The sequence below is a fragment of the Chrysoperla carnea genome, chromosome X (assembly GCF_905475395.1).
Source record: "Chrysoperla carnea chromosome X, inChrCarn1.1, whole genome shotgun sequence".
In the NCBI taxonomy this organism is placed as follows: domain Eukaryota; kingdom Metazoa; phylum Arthropoda; class Insecta; order Neuroptera; family Chrysopidae; genus Chrysoperla; species Chrysoperla carnea.
In genome coordinates this window covers 8,369,140-8,390,712 of record NC_058342.1, presented here as the reverse complement: position 1 = coordinate 8,390,712, position 21,573 = coordinate 8,369,140, and the positions used below count along the sequence as shown (strand labels likewise).

Below are 21,573 nucleotides of genomic sequence, written 5' to 3'. Positions count from 1 at the left end.
CCCTTAATTATTTATTTTTACAGTTGTAAGCGTAAGTGTGTTTTGTTTTATTCAAACTTAAAATATATTAACTGTTTAACATTACTTGTATTTTTAAGATAACTTTACAGGAAAATATACAAAAACCTGTTTTACATATTACCCTAAAGTTGGTTTGTATCCTTTAGCTTTATATTTCTGTTATAAAACAGAAATAAAATTGAAAAAAGTAAATAAAAATAAAAATAAAAATTTTTGTTGACCGTGTGTAGATTTGAACACTGGCCATCCAAACGGAAGGCGAGTGCTCTCACCACACATCTGGCCGAGCTTGTAATGTAAATCGTCAATTTGCCTTCTTGTCGGATTTTTGTATGTTTTTATTCTGTTTGTTATTGTTTTATTGTCAACTGACAGTTTGTACTATTTTTGTGTGTGCATAGTTTATATAACTTTTATTTAAAAATTTATCGATTTCTAAGTGTGTAGTAGGAGATTATGTGAAAGGGTCGGAAAGACCACTGCAAATTAGTTTGTGTTTTTGTAGAGTAAGTGAGTTTGCTTCCTTCAAAATGTTACATGTCAATTTGCTATTTTTAATTCTATTTTTGTAAAAATTATATGATATTTTGTCTATGTAATTATTGAGTGTGCTTATATTCGTTAATTTGTGTAGTACATTTACCTTAGCATATCTGTCCATATTTAATATTAATCTAAGGCATTTGTTCTGTATTCTTTGCAGCTTCAGTCTGCAAGTGTTGGAGGTGTTTCGCCAGACTGGTGCTGCGTAGGTAATTATGGGCCTTATTATCGCGGTGTACAACAGTTTTTTGTTTTTTGTGGTGAGTTTACTATTTTTATTTAGTAAAGGGTAGAGCATTCGTATTGCTGCGTTTCCCTTTTTTAGAAGGTGTTCAACATGCTTCACAAATGCCATTCCTCTGTCCATGTATACACCTAGGTATTTGACTGCGGACTTCGTTGGGGTGATCCTTTGATCGTTCACTCTTAGTTTTTCTGTTATTTTGGTGTTAGTAAACTTTTTTGTGTAGATAATGTGTTCCGTTTTGGAATTATTTATTTGTATTTTCCAATCTTTAGCGAAAGCAATTATCATATTTAGGTGTATTTGTAGCTGTTTTGTGGCGACTTGAGCATTATGCGAGTGTGCATAGATCGCTGTGTCGTCTGCATACACTGCTAATTTCGTTTTTGCGAACGAAGGAATTTCATTTATGAATATGTTAAACAGCTTCGGCCCGAGCACGCTTCCTTGTGGGACACAAGAGGTTGGGTGCTTTACTGATGATGTTGCTTGAGAGATTTTGACATAAAAGTCCCTGTTTTTGAGGTAATTACCAATCAGTCTAATTAAGTATGGTGGGTAATCGTAGTTGATCATTTTAAATATGATAGCCTCTTGCCACACAGTATCGAACGCTTTTTCGATATCAAGGAGGGCCATAGCCGTCACGTTATTTTTATTATAGTTAATTGTGATATCGTTGGTTATCCGAGCAACTTGCATATCCGTGCTATGCCCCTCCCTGAAACCGAATTGCTCAGGTTTTAAAATTTTCTTTTTTATTGTGTGCGTGTTCAAGCGTCTAAGTATGATCTTTTCTGTTAATTTGGATAAAGTGCTTAACAAACTGATGGGTCTGAAGTTTTTAGGGTCAGAGTGATCTTGGCCTGGTTTGGGTATCGGTATTACAACTGCAGTTTACCACATTGTCGGAAAGTGTCCATTTTTTAAGATTGCGTTAATAATGTAATTCAATTTCACTATTGCTTTGGTGGTTAGGTTTTTTATAAGCTTATTGTCAATCTTGTCATGACCTGGTGTTTTGTTGTTTATTGTGTTATTGACCTCTGACTACTTGGGTGATTTATTGGGATTGTTTTGGATTGTTTGAAAAGTTTCTGCAATGGCCTCCGCTTTACCACGATTGGTAAGTACGGTTTTATTTTTGAAGGTCATTGCAGGTGTTGCCTCTTGCGTTTTCCTGAACGCCTTAGCAATCCGCCACAATGATTTGTCACCCGGGCGCACCTCCCCCAATGTCTTTTCCCATGCTTCATTGAGGTCCTTTTTAATGCTGTTTTTGATGGCTTTGTTAATTTTGTTGATATCTCTTTTAAGCGATGGTATATTTCGCTTTTGGTATGTTTTCCTCATTGCATTCCTCGACTTTATTAAGAGTTTTGTATAGTCGCAAAGAGGTATCCTGTTAGGGTTTATTGTTATGAGCTTCGTGTGCTTATTTTTTGTTTGTTGTAGAGATTTGGTAAATTTTTTGACAGCGTCCTCAATGTCAGCAGGAGTGTTGATCTTGTTGTCAATAAGGACTTTTTGGTTTAGCGTTTCCCTGAACTCCCCCCAGTTAGTGTTTTTATAAGAGAAAATTTTTTGTTTGGTGGTTTCCTTTTGATGATTTAGCAAATTAAACACAATGGGGTTGTGATCTGAGTTCAGTTCAGGAACTGATTTCGGCTCAGATATGTTCGATACGTTCTTATTGACAACAAGATCAATATATGTAGGTGTCGAGCCATTGTCTGGGAAGTGTGTTGGGTTATCCGTGTAATGAACTACTAAGTCATTGTCGTTAATGTATTTATATAAGGCTCTCCCATTTTTGTTTGTCCTGTGGTTTTTCCATTGGGCATGTCTTGCGTTAAAATCTCCAAATAGAAGAACCTTATTGCCGGTTTTGGTTAGCATGTCTAGGTCATTTTTACTAAGACTATTTCTGGGATTATTGTACACCGCGACTAGGTTTGTGTTGTCAGATAGTCTAAGGCAAATGTTCTCTATTGCACAGTTACAATTTGTTTGGATTATTTGATGGGGGATGTTGTTTTTTATAATGACAGCTACTCCGCCTCCATGAGCCGTGCGATCCTTTCTTATTACGGTGTAATTTTTTATTTTAAATTTGATATTATCAGTCAGTTTGGTTTCATTTATAGCTATAATATCTATATTTTTTTGCATAATAAAATCTTTTAATTCATTGAGTTTTGGCCTTAGGCCGTTGGCATTCCAGGAGGCACAGCTCATGGTTGGCATTGTCTGTCATTTCCTGATGCAAAATATTTTTGACAAAAATTGTTGAACGTTAAGAATTTGTCGAGTTCTGTATGACATTGTTTTAAGTTATTTTTTAGCTCCTTGACATATTGTAGCATTTGGTTAATGTTAATTAATGAATTGAGTTCTGCAAACTCACTTACCATTTCATTAAAGTTCAAATGTTGCTGTTGTATTGGTGTTTGTTGGTGAATGCTGGATCCCGGCATGATTCTGGGGTTAGATGGCGGGATACTTGTGTTGTTATGGTTCTGGAAGTTAATTCGCCATGGGTTTATGGCTGGCTGTTGTGCTGGGATGTATTTTGTTTTTATTAATGTTTGTTGCACTTTTTGTTTATTTTCAAGTTTTTTGATGTAGACAGGGCATTTCCTGTCATATGCCAAGTGGTTTCCCGCACAGTTTACACATTTTATGAGTTTATTACTTTGTGGATCATCTTTTTGTACTTTTTTACATTCGTGGGTGAAGTGTGGATCTGCACACTTTAGGCAGGCTGGCGTAGCTCTACAATTAATTGTTCCATGGCCCCAGGCCTGACATCGCCTACATTGGACTATTTCTGGGGCGTTGTATCTTCTTTCCCAGCTAATTTTTGTATGGTAGACATATTTGATATTTTTATTCAAATGTTTTAGGGTGATGTCGTTATTTACAACAACCAAGTATAGTCCTTTTCGAGTATTCTTTAGCTTGAATAAGTTGTGCACTACTATTCCGTGCTTTTCTTCAAGTTCTATTTTTATTTGTTCTGATTCTGGTTCACTATCTAGTCCTCTGAGTATAAATGCATGGTGCCGCAAGTTTTTTGGGGTGTACGTATTATATTCTATTTCTGTTTTGTTTTTTATATGATCCAGATAAGTTTGGTATTCACCCATGTCATGGACGAATAAATTTGTGTTGTTTTGTGTATATTTGAGATGGAACCCTTTTTTTACATGCTCGTTAATTTTCGCTACAAACTCCTGGTGTCGGTTGTTTTTTCCATGTATTACTATGGGTGGAGGTCGTTCTTTTTTTGGTTTTTCTTGTTGTTTCTCGTTATCTTTGGATGCTTGGGAGTCAGCATCATCTTGTTTTGTTTTGTTGAAAAATGTTTCAATTGTATCATTTTTGCTGTTATCCTTTAAGCATCCTGGCTGGTCGAAGGTATCCATGTTTTCTGGATTTGATGGTTTTTCTTGTGTATCGCTAGATTTCATGTTTTGCACTAATTTTGCACCTTCGTCAGTTTCTAGCAGGTTTAATACATTTTTAATTATTCCGCTTGCTTGTGGTTGGGAACGGCATGGCCGCCCCCTTTTATTTTTTGTGACTTGACCCTGTGGGTCGTTTTTCATGCACTTTCTATTAGTTTTAATTTAGAAAGATTTTTTTATAAATTTAATAAATTATTTGAAAGTAAGCTATTATGCAACGCACTAATTGTTATTATCTATTTATTTGTAATATGTTTGTTACAAATAATACACGTCTATTCAGTACAGCTACTGTTTAGACAATGGGATGAGAACCAGTGTTTTTAACATAGTATGGTCGTTGACAATTTGTTACAAGTATATATCGAATCATATATAATTTTATCCAATGATAAAAAAAAAGTTTATATGAATTATGAAAAATATGTAAATATTTTTGATTAATATGTTTGATAATATGTATTTATTGAATACTAAATAGTAATTTTTATAATAAATATGATAATTTTCATTTTTAAGAGAAAAAATTTTTTTTTGGTTCAAAATCAAAGATTTTTGGCTGAAAAAATTTTTTTTCAAAAATTTCAATATATCTTTACGTTTCATGACATTTTAAGTCATTTTAACACAACTTACATTTTTGAGTTTGAAACAAGAAGTTCGTTCTCTTTAAGTACTATATATGATGGTGTTGTCCAATGCTAAAAAAAAGTGTTGGGGCGATGATCGCTGGTTCAAGAAAACTAAAATATTTCCCAACAATTAGCGAGTTTTTAGAATGTTTGAGAACTATGGACTGTATGAAAAATAATATGTACTCACCAGTTTTTTATCCAGGTTGACACTAGTTAAATAATAAAGTTGATATTTAAAGGTTTGATAGGATAAACTCAGAAAAAAAAGGAATTTAGGAAAATTTATCAAACCTTTACGGTGAATTTGTTCACGCTTTTTTTAATGATAGTTTATTGGCTTTGATTGATACACCTTTTTTATAATAAAAATTGCACGGATAAATCTCCAATATGTGGGCCACTCGAGTAAAATCGAATATGCGTTAAATCACCTCAATGGCGGGAAAAGTAGAAAATGTTAAGTTCACTGCACTAAATCACATGTGGTTCACTTGTATTTATCGATATGAATTCAAAATTAAACTTGATTATCAAGATAAAAATCGATTAAGAAATTAAGCTTTAACGCATTGTTAAATAGAAAAATTAAATGTTGAAAACCATGCGTTTCAACATTGAAAAATTGAAACTTTTGAAAAAGAGAACAGAATCACTGACTCGACAACGTTTAAATTATATTTTTAGATTGATTAATTAAATCAACCGAAAGAAAAGATCCATTCAGATCGAGAAACGAATTAATAATAATTAAAAAAGTTAAGAGTTATGAACTCACTGGGCCGGTTCCGAAAGCCGACCCATTTGAAAATAAGTAAACAACTTATACAGCACACAGACTACTGTGAAGGCGGACTCATAGTCACCGCAACGGATGTTTGGTAAAGTCAGTTAGTACCAACTCAGTATTCAAACGCGTCCATGACGAAAAGCGAGAAAATAATTCTAACATTTGATCCGGAGTAATTAAATTGGCTGCGAGAGCCAAGGGTTTAATTTCGGGCAGCTCAGCAATATTGGAAATTGTATCCGTAAAAGGAGGGGGCCACTGACTGAGAGGCTCCGAAATTAGCGATGGTCCGTGAAACCACAAGTTATGTTGAGTAGATTTGCAAAACTGATCAGGGATCAGTCCGCGAGATGCGATATCAGCAGGGTTGACAGAAGTGTGAATATTAGACCAGCACAATTGTTGAGTAATTTGTTGAATGGCTACAACACGATTGGCAACGTAAACTTTGAGTAAATGTGGAGGAGTGTTGAGCCAATATAAAACGATGTGAGCTTCGGTGAATAAACGTGGGGGAATTTTGAACAAATTCGGCATAGTTTGACGGACAGACGAGACGAGTTTGCTAAGCAGAAGTGCTCCGCAGAGTTCCAGGCGCGGTATGCTCAGGGTTTTTAATGGAGCCACCTTGGTTTTAGCAGCAAATAAATTTGATGTTATTGAATATCCATTACCACAACAGAGATAAAGCACAGCTGCGTATCCAAGCTGACTCGCGTCAGAGAAACCGGCCAACCATACCGACCTACTTTCTGAAGGAGCAATAAAAACGGGGAATGCGAATTTGAGCTACGAGATACATGTTTTGTTGATGGAGGTCCCAAATTTGACGAATATGTGGAGGTACAGGGTCGTCCCACCCTGAGTGATCTAACCATAACTTTTGCAGAATACACTTCAAGCTAAAAGTAATAGGTGCTAAAAAACCCAAAGGATCATACACTCCTGCCACATGTGAAAGCAAAGTGCGTTTTGTCAAAACGTTTTCGAATGATTTAAATTGAAATAGAAAACTATCTGTGTTTGGGTCCCACAGCAGCCCAAGTATTTTGAACACAGTCTCCGTTTCGAACATAAATGGCGTCTCGATGTGATCTACGGGGAGATCAGCTAATATGGAAGGATCGTTACTAGTCCATTTTCGCAACTCAAAACCTCCCCTACTCATTAAAGTTTGTAATTGTATCAGTAAAGTTTTGGCTTGTTCAGGAGACGAAGCACCAGTAATAATATCATCAACGTAAGTGTTGTGCAGAAAGGCTTGAGAAGCCAAAGGATAATGATTGCCTTCGTCGATAACTAATTGTTTTAGGCACCTTTGTGCAAGAAAAGCGGAAGGAACTAATCCGTATGTTACGGTATTTAGTTCAAATTCAACGACGTCGGATTCAGTGGATGGTCGGTAAAATATATGCTGATAAGTACGATCTTCTGGACGTACCAAAATTTGTCGATACATTTGACGTATATCAGAACACAAGGCTATTGCGTTAAAACGGAATGAGTAAAGGATATCCGAGATATCGTTTTGTAATTTAGGACCGGCCAACAATAATGAATTTAAAGAAATTTTGTTATAACCTGGGTCCGATGCGTTAAAAACAACACGTAATTTGGTGGATGTACTAGTGTCCTTAGTGACACAATGATGGGGAATTATGTAACTTGATGAGTTAGTTGCCTTTGACATGTGATATAATGAAATGTATTCATCCATGAATTCGGTATACGCCTTGTATTTTTCTGGACATTTAGACAATCTTTTTTCCAAATTAATAAAGGAAGCGAATGAACGCTCCTTGTTGAAAAGAGCAGGGATGCTGCCCGGACGAAACGGAAGAGCGACAATGTATCGACCCGTTGAGTCACGCGAATGCGTGTCTTTAAAATGGCGTTCCGCCAAAATATCTAAAGGATTTGAGGGGATGGAAACCGAAACTTCTTCAGTTTCCCAAAAATTTTGTAAGTGATCACTTATTTGAGCAGTGCTCAGAAGTGAAATGGGTTGAGTAGGGGGGTTGCCCTCAACAGGACCGATAATTAACCACCCAAAAATGCTGTTTATGGCGGAAGGGAATCCCTGAATAGTTTGAGAATCCGTACATGATAATATAGAGGGGAACAAATCTGCCCCTATTAAAAAATCCACGGGGGATGACTTATGAAATTGGCTATCTGCCAATTTGAGTGACGTGAAGCGACTGATGACTTCTTGAGATAATTCAATTGAAGGTAAATTTAACGAAATAGTAGACATGACATATGCAGTTGTAGAGACTTTTATGTCAGAATATTTTGACTTTAAAATACACGAAACCGTACCATGACAAGAGGTTTCGGTGGCGCCAATACCAGAAATTTGAGTTGAAGTGGGTTTAATAGGTAAACCCAGAGCACGACAACATGATAATGAAATAATTGACACTTGGGAGCCAGGGTCCACAAGTGCCCGAACAGAAAGATAATTACCACTGGGGGTATTAATTAAAATTTGAGCTGTGCCCAGTAAGACCCCTTGTGGGTTTTGGGCATATGAAGTACATGACAGCGCCGGGATGTCGTTACCGGTGCTGTGAGGGGGTTGAGTGCTTAAGTTTGAGGGAGACGCATTCAAGTCCGAAACGGTGGCTTTAGTTGCCGGCGTGACCGGTGATTGAAACCCAGGATGAAGGGTAGTGTGATGTTGATTAGAATCACACTTGCGACATACATTTTTAGAAGCACATTGGCTTCGGAGATGAGAACCTAAACAATTGAAACAACGAGTAAGTGATTTTAAATATTGATATTTATTCGATAATTCCATTTTTAAAAATGATGGACAGGCTGAGAGATTGTGAGGGCCTCTGCAGCGAATACACTTTGAAATTTGAGAGTTTTGTTTAAATGAAGAAATTTTATTCGTGTTGTGAGCGGTGTTTACTAAAAATGATTTGGGTTTATTTGTTTTTGGAAACGCTGAGCTACTGGTGTGAGTAGTGGGTAATTGCAACTCTAATGAGCGAAGCTGATTAGTAACAAAGGTGATTAAATCCGTGTATGACGGAATCTCCTTGTCTGAATGACGTAATTCAAATTCACGGCGCATATTAGTGTCCAGATTATTTAGTGTTAAGTTGAAAAAAATGAAATCAATTAAATCTGGTAAATCCATAGAGCGAATAGATTTTACTGCAGTTTCATGAGTGGTGAGAAATGAATTTAAATTATTTAAATTAGACAAATGGGTTGTCTTGAACTCTAAAATTTTTTGTAAATAAAAACTGGCTATGCGCCTTTTGTTGTTGTAGCGAAACCGTAATGCTTCGTATGCTAATGGATAGTTTTCGCTAGTTAAGGCAAACCCAGAAATCACAGCTGCCGCATCCCCTTTCAACGAGGTTTTAAGGTATCGAAATTTGCAAATGTTGTCCATATGTTTTGAATGGACAAGGCTGTCAAATATGGAAATAAATTCCAACCAGGAACCTATATCGCCATTGAATTGGGGTAAATTAATACGAGCTAAACTGTTATCTTGTTGAAGAGGTTTGACTGAATCAACCGATGTTGAATCAAAACTTTGTCTGGCATTAACGCCTTCAATTTGTGGTAATGCAGCTCGATTGAAAATGTCAACTGATCGTAGGCTATTTGAGCTGAAACTGTTTCGATTCGCTTACGTTTTTCTACAGCAGAATTAAATTTCAAAATATCACTTTGAATTATTTTATGATTTTCAATGAAGGATGGCAGTTTTTTATATAATAATTCACACTGTAAAAAATCGGCTTGTGTAAGACCCCTTACAGTGTCATAAATTGCGTTTACTTGCGCAAAGGCATTTTCACGATGAAGGACTAGGTTTTCCTTCACTGTTTCCATGGTTTCTCCATATTGGAGTAAGCTGTCAATAACTTGTGCCATACTTGAATGAAAATGCAAAAAAAAATTGAAAAAAGGAATAACTGTTAATTGATGAAGGATTGATAAAACAATCAAATGACTGTATATAATTAAAATATTATTGATGAGCACTGAAATTAAATTTGTTTAAAATCAAAAGAAAAATTTTCAAAAAATATTTTAAAGCAAATCAGCACAGTTACCCGGACACTCAGTATTATATATGAATTGAAATTTGTTTTGAAACCCTTGAATGTAATAGTACTTGACTGGATGAAAATCAATGAATGAATAATGAATTTATTTGATACCCAAGAATAAACAATTTAAACTTTTTAGAATACAAGTGAATTGAAATAAAAGTATGAAATTAATTAATTTTAAAAAAAAATGCAATCAAAGTCAATAACTATACGAAATTTACGAATTTTCCCTATAAGAAATTGAAACTAATTAAATCAATTGAGTATTAAATAATATTGAATTAATACGAAATTTTAATCAAATGCGATTTAATTAAATGAATTTTAAATTTTTTCAGAAAAAATTGAAGTTAATAATTAAAGTCAAAAAAAATAAATTATTTACATTTATTTTTTGAAATGTGATTTAATAAATTTTGACAATTGAAAAATACAATGTAAATATTATGATTTTTGATTTGAACAAAAAAATAGTCAATAGTGACATCTATTTTATGAAAAGAGTAGTTGTTAATTTTTATTATTAGTCAAATCATGAATATCAAAATGACGTCGAATGTTGTTGATCAAAAAACATAAAATATTACGTAATTGTTTGTCAAGAAAAAAAACACGAAAAAACACTGTTCGCGTGATTATTTGAATTGAATGAAAAAACATATATTTGGCTTGAAGTGACCAAAAATGTTGCGGCGATGATCGCTGGTTCAAGAAAACTAAAATATTTCCCAACAATTAGCGAGTTTTTAGAACGTTTGAGAACTATGGACTGTATGAAAAATAATATGTACTCACCAGTTTTTTATCCAGGTTGACACTAGTTAAATAATAAAGTTGATATTTAAAGGTTTGATAGGATAAACTCAGAAAAAAAAGGAATTTAGGAAAATTTATCAAACCTTTACGGTGAATTTGTTCACGCTTTTTTTAATGATAGTTTATTGGCTTTGATTGATACACCTTTTTTATAATAAAAATTGCACGGATAAATCTCCAATATGTGGGCCACTCGAGTAAAATCGAATATGCGTTAAATCACCTCAATGGCGGGAAAAGTAGAAAATGTTAAGTTCACTGCACTAAATCACATGTGGTTCACTTGTATTTATCGATATGAATTCAAAATTAAACTTGATTATCAAGATAAAAATCGATTAAGAAATTAAGCTTTAACGCATTGTTAAATAGAAAAATTAAATGTTGAAAACCATGCGTTTCAACATTGAAAAATTGAAACTTTTGAAAAAGAGAACAGAATCACTGACTCGACAACGTTTAAATTATATTTTTAGATTGATTAATTAAATCAACCGAAAGAAAAGATCCATTCAGATCGAGAAACGAATTAATAATAATTAAAAAAGTAAAGAGTTATGAACTCACTGGGCCGGTTCCGAAAGCCGACCCATTTGAAAATAAGTAAACAACTTATACAGCACACAGACTACTGTGAAGGCGGACTCATAGTCACCGCAACGGATGTTTGGTAAAGTCAGTTAGTACCAACTCAGTATTAATTAAAATCACTAAAGAAAAAAAAACAAAAACACTAACTTTGTGAAATGTCCCTAACAAAAGTGTATATGAATTATGAAAAATATGTAAATATTTTTGATTAATATCTTTGATAATATGTATTTATTGAATAATAAATAGTAATTTTTATAATAAATATGATAATTTTCATTTTTAAGAGAAACAATTTTTTTTTGGTTCAAAATCAAAGATTTTTGGCTGAAAAAAATTTCAATATATCTTTACGTTTCATGACATTTTAAGTCATTTAAACACAACTTACATTTTTGAGTTTGAAACAAGGAATTCTTTCTCTTTAAGTACTATATATGATGGTGTACTATTAATATCACAAGTTATGACTTATAATTTATATGTATATAGTGACACATATTATTACTGTACCATACGAATAGAGTGTCTTAATAGATTTTATACATATATTTATTGTGATTTTTAATAGTATTATTTATAATAAATTGAATATATTGAATGTATGTCATATGTTGTATAGAGTATGGTTATCGGTAGTAAAATGATAATATGAGTTTGAAACTGTGAATAAAATGTATTTTAGCTATATAAGCTATATAAATGTATTTAAATTTTATTTTTAGATATTAAAATAGTTTAATGTCTTTGAGATATATATAGTATAGTATATGTCAGTAATAATAATTTGAGTTTGAAGCAACGGGTTTTATGTCTTTAATATATATAATAGAAGTGTATGTCAGTAATAATAATTTGAGTTTGAAGCAACGGGTTTTATATCTTTGAGATATATAATAGAAGTGTATGTCAGTAATAATAATTTGAGTTTGAGGCAACGGGTTTTATATCTTTAATATATATAATAGAAGTGTATGTCAGTAATAATAATTTGAGTTTGAAGCAACGAGTTTTATGTCTTTGAGATATATAATGGATGGTGTAAGTGTATCAAAATATATAATAGTAATTATGTGTTAAAAGAAATACTGTGATGCCCTTAGATGTGTGGGCATCTAAGGCCGCACGCGCGCTACACTGAAGGAATCAGCGTGTCCTCCCAGGCCGAAAGGTCCGGTTAACCCGCTGAACCTCCTTCGTGCTAGGGATTGGGGCTTGCAATTGTTCACCATGAACGAGGAATTCCCAGTAAGCGCGAGTCATAAGCTCGCGTTGATTACGTCCCTGCCCTTTGTACACACCGCCCGTCGCTACTACCGATTGAATGATTTAGTGAGGTCTTCGGACTGGTACGCGGCAATATTTCTGATATTGCCGATGTTGCTGGGAAGATGACCAAACTTGATCATTTAAAGGAAGTAAAAGTCGTAACAAGGTTTCTGTATATTGTTAATTGTATGATAACGAGGTATGCACTTCTCATCTTGTAGGACGTTGCGACCCATTAAATATTAATCTATAGGCATTGGTGCGTTGATTAATGTACAATATTATTTTTTGATAATATTTTGTGTATGTTAAACGCCTATGTTTCTAGATTAATTGTTTGATGGTATTAATTATAAATTGATATTGAGCCGCGTTATTAACGCGTTCAGATCCACCACGAGTATAAATAGGTTTTAATTAAAACATATTATATATACGGATTTTATGCCGTTATATGATACTATTTAACTGTCAGTAGGGTGTATGATAATGAACTGGCTCATTTGTTTTTATTAAAAATTTATCTGTCAGCGACGATATAGCTTTGGGTACTTTCAGGACCCGTCTTGAAACACGGACCAAGGAGTCTAGTATGTACGCAAGTCATTGGGAATAAAATACTTTTTCATCGAAATATTTATAAATTTTATGAAACCCAAAGGCAAAATGAAAGTAAATATTATTTATATTTTTTTATAAATGATAAAAGGAGGTGTAGCGTTCGATGTGGACTGTAGTCGTTCTACTACTAGTCCAATAGTGAAATCAAATAAATATATTTCTAATAAATTCCACTCACCTTGGTTTCCCGCGTACAGGATGTATTAATTGCACTGCACTTTGGTTATATAGGTTTAAGGATGGATATAGGGATAAAAGGGAGATCTATTATAGTATTTTAATGTAATTTCACTATTAGGCGTTTGAAACTATATTAAGCGGCTGAAACTATATTTTAATGCTCGATCTAAACTAAACGTGAACTAACTATTAAGCGGTTGAACTCGATTTGAACTCAATTTTAACTAACTTTTAACTCGATCGAAAACTAAATTGTAATTAACTTTAACTAACAAAATAAAAATTATTTTTCTATAAAATTATATAAGCCTTTGCGTTTATTTTGGCGACAAACAAAAAGATTAAAAATAAAAAAAAACAGAGGCGCATCCATACCCCCCGACATGGAAAACTATAGTTTTCCGTAAATAAATAAATAAATAAATAATATGATTCTAAAATCCTAAATACTAACAACAAAAATTAGCGTAAGAACTATATTTGATTACCCCGAACAAGTTGAATAAACAAAACACAAACATTTTGAAAACACTTAATTATTGCGTGGGTAAAGGGCATAATTTAACTACAGGACGTTTATAACATCCCGATTTTGTGCGAACGGATGCTATACGAATAATACCATCAGTACCAGGATACACTTTCTCAATTATGCCCATAGGCCAATGTAAAGGTGGCAAGTTATCTTGCTTCAATATCACTAATTGTCCAATTTGAACTGGGCATGCAGGAGTGTTCCATTTCTGACGTACCTGCAGTGTACTGAGATATTCCTCCTTCCAACGCTTCCAGAATGACTGAACAATACCATCCAATAATTGTTTACGATCCAAATGACTAAGAGATTCATTCGAAAAATCAATCGCAGGCAGCGATTTTAGCGGAGTCAAAGTTAGAAAATGGGCGGGTGTTAATATTTCTGGATCAGATGGGTCATTACTCAACCAACAAAGAGGTCGTGAATTAAGTAAGCTCTCAATCTGCGCTAGTATGGTAGAGAATTCCTCATATGACAAAATTTGCGAGCCGAGAATTTTATGCAAATGGGTTTTGACACATTTGACGTTCGATTCCCAAATACCACCCATATGGGCGGCTGTTGCCACGTTAAACTTCCATTCAATTTTGTTTTTCAAAAGTTCAGCCTTCAAAACGTTTGTATGTTCGGTTGATTCTAAAAATCTATAAATTTCGTCTAATTTCGATTTGGCACCTATATAATTCGTCCCTTGATCCGAAAACATCGTTGAGATAGGGCCCCTACGTGCCAAAAATCTTTTAAACGCGGAAAGAAAAGTAGGTGTGGATAAATCGGAAGCCAATTCCAAGTGTAAGGCCTTAGTCGTCATACAAACGAATAGACAAATATATGCCTTTTGGCTTTTGACCCCACGATTTCGACTAATAGTTATATTAAAAGGTCCAGCGTAATCCGTCCCTGTCATAATAAATGGTTTAATTTGTGGAAGTACTCTAAAATCGGGTAAGTGAGCCATATATGGATAAGTGGGTTTTGGCTTTGTCCGAAAACAAAAATTACATTTTTGTACCCGATGACGTATAACTCCTCTACCACAAAGTATCCAATATTTTTGACGTATGAGAGACAACAATAAATGCGGACCTGTATGCAAATTATTCTTATGATAATAATCTATTAATATATTTACAAAATGATCTTTTTTCGGTAGAAGTACAGGATGCTGATGTGCATAAGGTATAGAAGCGTGTTTCAATCTACCACCAACGCGTAATATATCATTTTCTAAAAAAGGTGATAGATTTTTTAATCTATTCGAACAAATACGGTTATTTTTTAAAGCTAGTATATCGTCTTTAAAATGAATATTTTGTACGACACGAATTAGAGCTTGTTCTGCAAATTCTAAATCTTTTAAACTAAAATCTTTTGTAATTGGTAATTTTTTGATAAACCGAAAAACTATAACGGTGGAGCGTAATAATTTCGACCATGAAGAATGCTTTTGTATTAGGGTATATAGAGGATGATCAGGGGGTTGTACTGTTCCTGGACAGGAAACTATTTTTTCTTCAGGAACGTTTGACACATTCTCTAAATCTACGAACGATTTAATTGGCCAATACTCTTCATCTAATTGCAACCACGATGGACCGAATATCCAGTCCGTTTGAACTTCAAGAAATTTTTCTGGAGTCATGCCCCGTGATATTGAATCAGCTGCGTTATTTAACCCTTCAACATGATACCAAACGTTGGTAGGTAAATAATCTTGGATTTTAACAACACGATTCGCGATAAAAGTTTTCCATCTATGAGGAGATGCATTAATCCAATGTAAAGCTACCATCGAATCCGTAAATGCGAATATTTTAGTTATGCGACAACGATCGAAGAAAGTATTCAAAACAAAACTCATTAATTTTGCTAACATAACACAAGCACAAAGTTCTAAGCGCGCTAGAGTTTCAACTTTCAGCGGTGAAACTTTCGACTTCGCACAAATTAATACAGTTTTAATTGATTTATTTTGATTCGATACAGACCGCAAATAAACAGTACACGCGTACGATGTTTCACAAGCGTCCGCGAAACCAATAAGCGTTAATATAGAATTTTCAAATCTACCTAAATGTCGCGGAATCGAAAATCGTTCTAAAAGTGGAAGTTCTATTTGGAATTTCATCCATTGATTTAATAAATAATCAGGAGGGGTTTCATCCCAACCTATTTTAATGGACCACAATTTCCTTATAAATAATTTTGCATATAAGGTAACTGGACCTAACAAACCTAACGGGTCGAATATGCGAGCTATGGTAGACAATATATTGCGTTTGTTACAATTTTTATTTAAACCCGTTACGGAAAATAATAAATGGTCTGAACTAGTCGACCATTTCATACCTAATACCTTTAAATAATTTGAATCGAAATCTATTAAATTCGTTGTGCTTTGGGTCTTAGGTAGTTGAGTAAGTAATTCTTTTGAATTACTGGACCATTTAACTAAGCTAAAACCACCCGCTTCAAAGACCTTTACTAATTGAGCACACAAATCTTTAGCTATTTCAAGGTTAACTGTACTTGAAACTAAATCGTCAATATACATATCTCGTAAAACAATTTCAGTAGCTTGAGGATATTTGATAGCCTCGTCCATGGCTAACTGACGAACTACACGTAAAGCTAAAAATGGCGACGGTTTGACCCCGAAGGCTAAAGTTGTCAACTCATAAGTTTCGATATTTTCAGAGGATTCAAATCTATATAATACACGTTGAAACCGTGTGTGTTCCTGACATAAATTAATTTGTCGATACATTTGCCGTATATCCGCGGTGAATGCTATCTGATTTAATCTAAAATTTAGAAACATTCCAAGAACATCTGTCTGTAATTTAGGCCCTGTATGTAATACGTCATTTAATGATAAAGATGAATTTGTTTTGCAACTTGCGTCAAACACTATTCTCAATGGAGTAGTAGTACTATCTACTTTAAATACAGGGTGATGGGGTAGATAATAACCACTTCTATCAGATATGCAATTATCGACCAATTTGCGCATGTGTCCTTGAATCAAATAATCATTAAATGCATCATTGTATTGTTTTCGAAGTTGTGGTGATGCATCTAACTTTCGTTCTAACGAAATAAATCTTTTTAAGGCACTACTATAAGAGTCCCCTAAATTCGAAGGATCTTCTTTAAAAGGAAGAGCTACGGAATATCGACCTGTAAAATCTCTAATATGCGTTTTTGTGAAATGCTTTTCACATTCTATATTTTCTGGGCTATCTATTTTACCCATTGGAACTTCTTCGATTTCGAAGAATTTTTCTACTATTTGTTCAATTGGCGGATCAATCAAAGTACAGAAACTTTGACATAGGTTCAAGTCATCTAAAATGGGCGTTTTACCCATTATTACATATCCTAAACTAGTTTGTAAACCAAATGGTAAGTCAGGAGCAGCCGAAACCTTTCCAATTCCAATCAATTTTGGAAACCATTGTGCCCCTAAGATTCCATCAACCTCACGACATTTATCAAACTCACTATCTGCTAAAGGTAATTCCCTCAAATAATCAAGGTGTTTAGTATTTACATGAGCGGTAGGTAGTTTATCCGTAATTTTATCGACAACCCACGCATTTATAACACACTGAATTTGCGAATTAAACCTAGAAGAAATTGCGATATTTTGAACTTGACCCCTAACGTAATGTGGGTTAGCTCCTATTCCAACAACTGATGCGTGTATTCTATTAATAACTAAACCTAATCTTCTACAACAGTTTTCAGTTAAAAAATCTCCTTGACTTGCAGAATCCAGTAGAATGCGAATGGAATTACTTTTCCCATTAGGTAGACAAACTTTTACTACGGCAGTCGAAAGAAGCGTTGTGTAATTTTGTTTCAAAACTGGAGTTTGAACCGTAAAACATTCTTTAGTAGTTTCTTTATCAACAAAAGATGATTCATCCTGTTGAGAGCTACACGATAAAGAAGGCGCAGTGTTTTCGCCACTTGTGAGTGATTTTTCGAAATGTAAAAGAGTATGATGACGTACTTTACATTTTGAACAAGAATTTGTAGATTTACACTTTGCTATATGATGTTTATTACTCAAACAGTTAAGACATAATGATTTTTCTTTAGATAAATTATATCTTTCGGATGGGGTAAGGCTAATAAACTTTGGACATGTATATACTAAATGCGGTTGCTTTTGACAAACAGGACAATTAGAATTTGTTGCGTTTATACTTGTAAAAGCATGCGTGCTTTTGGAGCTACTACAACTAGGGTTAGAAAACTTTGTCATGTGGCCCCCGGTATTGGAAACTCGAGACAATACTTTCGCTTGTATACGAATAAATTCAGATAATTGTTGGTATGTTGGTAATTCAACCTCCTTGATTGACATTTCAAACAATTTTCGTGTTGAATTATCTAATTTCGATAAGGCTATGGAAACTAAAATTAAATCAGCTAAATCAGCAATATTTAATTGTTTTAATGCACTAACAGATGTATCGAATCGTTCTATAAAATTGTTTAAAGCAGATGTAGATTCTACTTGAATTGATTTAAAATCTAATATTTGTTTTAAATAATTATTTGCTAAAAATCTTTTATCCTGATATTTATCAACTAAAATCTTCCAAATAATTGAATAGTTTTCCGCGATTGGTTGTATACCAGAACAAATTATTGCAGCTTTTCCATCCAATTTGCTTAAAAGATAATGAATTTTACAAGATTCATCAATATCGGGATTATCGTGAATTAGCGTTTTAAAGGTTTGATAAAACACAGGCCATGTTTGGGGATCACCCGAAAATTTAATTATATCGATTTTAGGTAATTTAGGTAAAACCTTTTTTGTTTTTACTGATTCTATAATTTCTGTATTATTAGTTTTGATCTCCGATTTTTCTTTTGATATTGAGTACTTCACCATTTTAATATGACCACATAATTCCTCAATTGTATCTAAAATTTGAAAATTCGGAATACTTGCGTTATCTAACTCCAGGGATATGGTATTAATTTTTTCAACAATCTCCAAGAGTTGACTTCGAGTTTCATCCAAAGACATATATGAAATTTTAAAATTATTCAAAACATTCGGATCGGATAAATCCTTACTAATATCGTACAGTCTCTGTAAGCGCTGGAAAAGAGTTTGTTTTTTCGCTTCAAAAATACGCAGTTTTCTCTTAAGTTGTTCTGCCATTGTTATTATTTAATAAAATATTAAATTTGGCATAAAATGATTGTAAATAAACAAAGGTATAAAAATGATTGTAAATAAAAAGTATCAAAATATTTTATAAATACATCGACAAATGTTCATGTACCTTAATGATAAACAAGTATGAATTAAAACTGCGTGTTGCTTATGTTTGTGTTTTGTTTTTCTAATTGTATTATGTAATTTTACTAAACGTGGTCTTTTAAATAATAATTATTTTCGAATAATAGAATTTTAAAGAGATATGCTAAATGAATATATGCGAATTTTCCTACTATGCGAATTTTCCTACTATGCGAATTTTCCTATAGATCCGGCTCGAAGGACCATATGTTGCGTTCGATGTGGACTGTAGTCGTTCTACTACTAGTCCAATAGTGAAATCAAATAAATATATTTCTAATAAATTCCACTCACCTTGGTTTCCCGCGTACAGGATGTATTAATTGCACTGCACTTTGGTTATATAGGTTTAAGGATGGATATAGGGATAAAAGGGAGATCTATTATAGTATTTTAATGTAATTTCACTATTAGGCGTTTGAAACTATATTAAGCGGCTGAAACTATATTTTAATGCTCGATCTAAACTAAACGTGAACTAACTATTAAGCGGTTGAACTCGATCTGAACTCAATTTTAACTAACTTTTAACTCGATCGAAAACTAAATTGTAATTAACTTTAACTAACAAAATAAAAATTATTTTTCTATAAAATTATATAAGCCTTTGCGTTTATTTTGGCGACAAACAAAAAGATTAAAAATAAAAAAAAACAGAGGCGCATCCAGGAGGATATATTTATATTATGTATTAAATATCGCACTCCTAGGGCGTCTTATATTATTACAATTTAGTTTTCGCATTTTTATTATAATAGAGGCGCACCTAGAGCGTACACGCTGGGACCCGAAAGATGGTGAACTATGCCTGGTCAGGATGAAGTCAGGGGAAACCCTGATGGAGGTCCGTAGCGATTCTGACGTGCAAATCGATCGTCGGAACTGGGTATAGGGGCGAAGGACTAATCGAACCATCTAGTAGCTGGTTCCCTCCGAAGTTTCCCTCAGGATAGCTGGCGTTCATTATATAAGAGTCTCATCCGGTAAAGCGAATGATTAGAGGCCTTGGGGCCGAAACGACCTCAACCTATTCTCAAACTTTAAATGGGTGAGATCTCTAGCTTGCTTAAAAACATTATTTATAATGTGAAGCTATGAGAATATATTTTTTATATATGGATCAGAGTGCCAAGAGGGCCACTTTTGGTACGCAGAACTGGCGCTGTGGGATGAACCAAACGTAGAGTTAAAGCGCCAAAATTGACGCTTGTGGGATACCATGAAAGTGCGTTAGCTGTCGAGCGCAAGACCGGCGCCTAGTTCACCCAGCTTCTTTATATATATAGTCGTCTGGGGGTATCAGAACTTTTAGTCCGGGAAAATAGCCAAATGCCTCGTCATCTAATTAGTGACGCGCATGAATGGATTAACGAGATTCCCACTGTCCCTATCTACTCTGCCACCGGCCGCAGTGCCGGTGGGACCAGAGCACACTGGTATCAGGCGGGTCCCCGGGTGGCGGATAGGGGATGCCGATCGGTTTGCACTAACCACTGATTGGTTGGAGCTTGCTCCCCCGGACCAAAGTTTGCGCGTGGGAAAGAAAACCCATTAAACCAGCATCCCTGTGTTGTTCAGTGGCGTAAGTGGCTGTCTTTGTTCCTATTGTTTTGATATTTTTCCTATATGTGGCTGGCCGATCTTTCACTCACGATGGGAGTGGCCGACGCTGATCTGGGATCAGCAAAGGTCTGATGTGCGCTTAGCGCTGCCGATACGTGTGCGGCTGGAGGTCTAACGACTAGCTTCGGACCCTGGCCAGGAAGTGTGCGTTGAACACAGGGGTCGGAACCTGTGTTGCTCCGAGCGGGTAACGGCACGTCCGTGAATTCCGGTGTCGTTCTTGGTAACCCCAGGTGAGTGTTGGGCCCCTGAGTACAAGGGTGGTAGTAACCGATACCTACGGGATCTGTTGCTACTTGGGTGTACCCGTTCCCAACTATACTCGGCTCGCTCCTTCACACACGATTAGTCGTACATCGTAGTATATGGATGATATAAAGAAGATTGTTGAAGCTGGAGGCCAGTCGTCAGCCGGCAAGGGCGACAAAATGGAGACGGACGGGGCGCAGAAGGGCCAAGCTGAAGGCCCTTGGCACATCGTGGGTGAAAAGAGACGGAAGATCGAGCCCAGCGACTCAAGACCGAGAACGACTGGGTCCGAACTTTCTGACTCGGAAGCTGCGGGCTTCATCGAAAGAGCAGCGGCTTTGAGAAAAGTCGTGAAAAATGTCATGTCTGGCTTTGTTGGATCCAGACATAGCAAAGCTCACGTTACCGAGGTTGGCATGGTCTATGCCAAATATAAGGACCTGGTGGCTGCCCTGTTAAAACGAGTGGAAGAGCTCGAGAAGGGACAATCTGTCCCTTCACCATCTCCTCCAACCATTACTGGCGAACTGGCCAGTTTTAAGGAGGAGATTCGTGTGATGGTCACGAAT

The 21,573-nt window shown here is 34.9% G+C and overlaps 1 protein-coding gene across 1 annotated transcript; it reads right to left on the bottom strand.

Moving 5' to 3' along the window:
* Nucleotides 1–138: 138 nt before the first annotated feature.
* LOC123302859 lies at nucleotides 139–18,991 on the bottom strand. The gene is made up of 5 exons (XM_044885950.1): nucleotides 14,936–18,991; nucleotides 13,888–14,062; nucleotides 6,856–7,443; nucleotides 4,075–4,313; nucleotides 139–177 (listed from the first exon to the last, which is right to left on the bottom strand). The coding sequence occupies exons 1-5, from the start codon at nucleotides 18,989–18,991 to the stop codon at nucleotides 139–141; spliced, it is 5,097 nt and encodes a 1,698-aa protein (XP_044741885.1).
* Nucleotides 18,992–21,573: the final 2,582 nt, after the last annotated feature.

Coding starts and splice junctions, on each gene's coding strand:
- LOC123302859 (XM_044885950.1), bottom strand. CDS start 18,991: ATGGCAGAACAACTTAAGAGAAAACTGCGTATTTTTGAAGCGAAAAAA. Junction 14,063..14,935: donor TACCGAAAAAAGATCATTTT/GTAAATATATTA, acceptor GGTATTGTTCAG/TCATTCTGGAAGCGTTGGAA. Junction 4,314..6,855: donor AACTTTAATGAGTAGGGGAG/GTTTTGAGTTGC, acceptor TAAACCTGCTAG/AAACTGACGAAGGTGCAAAA.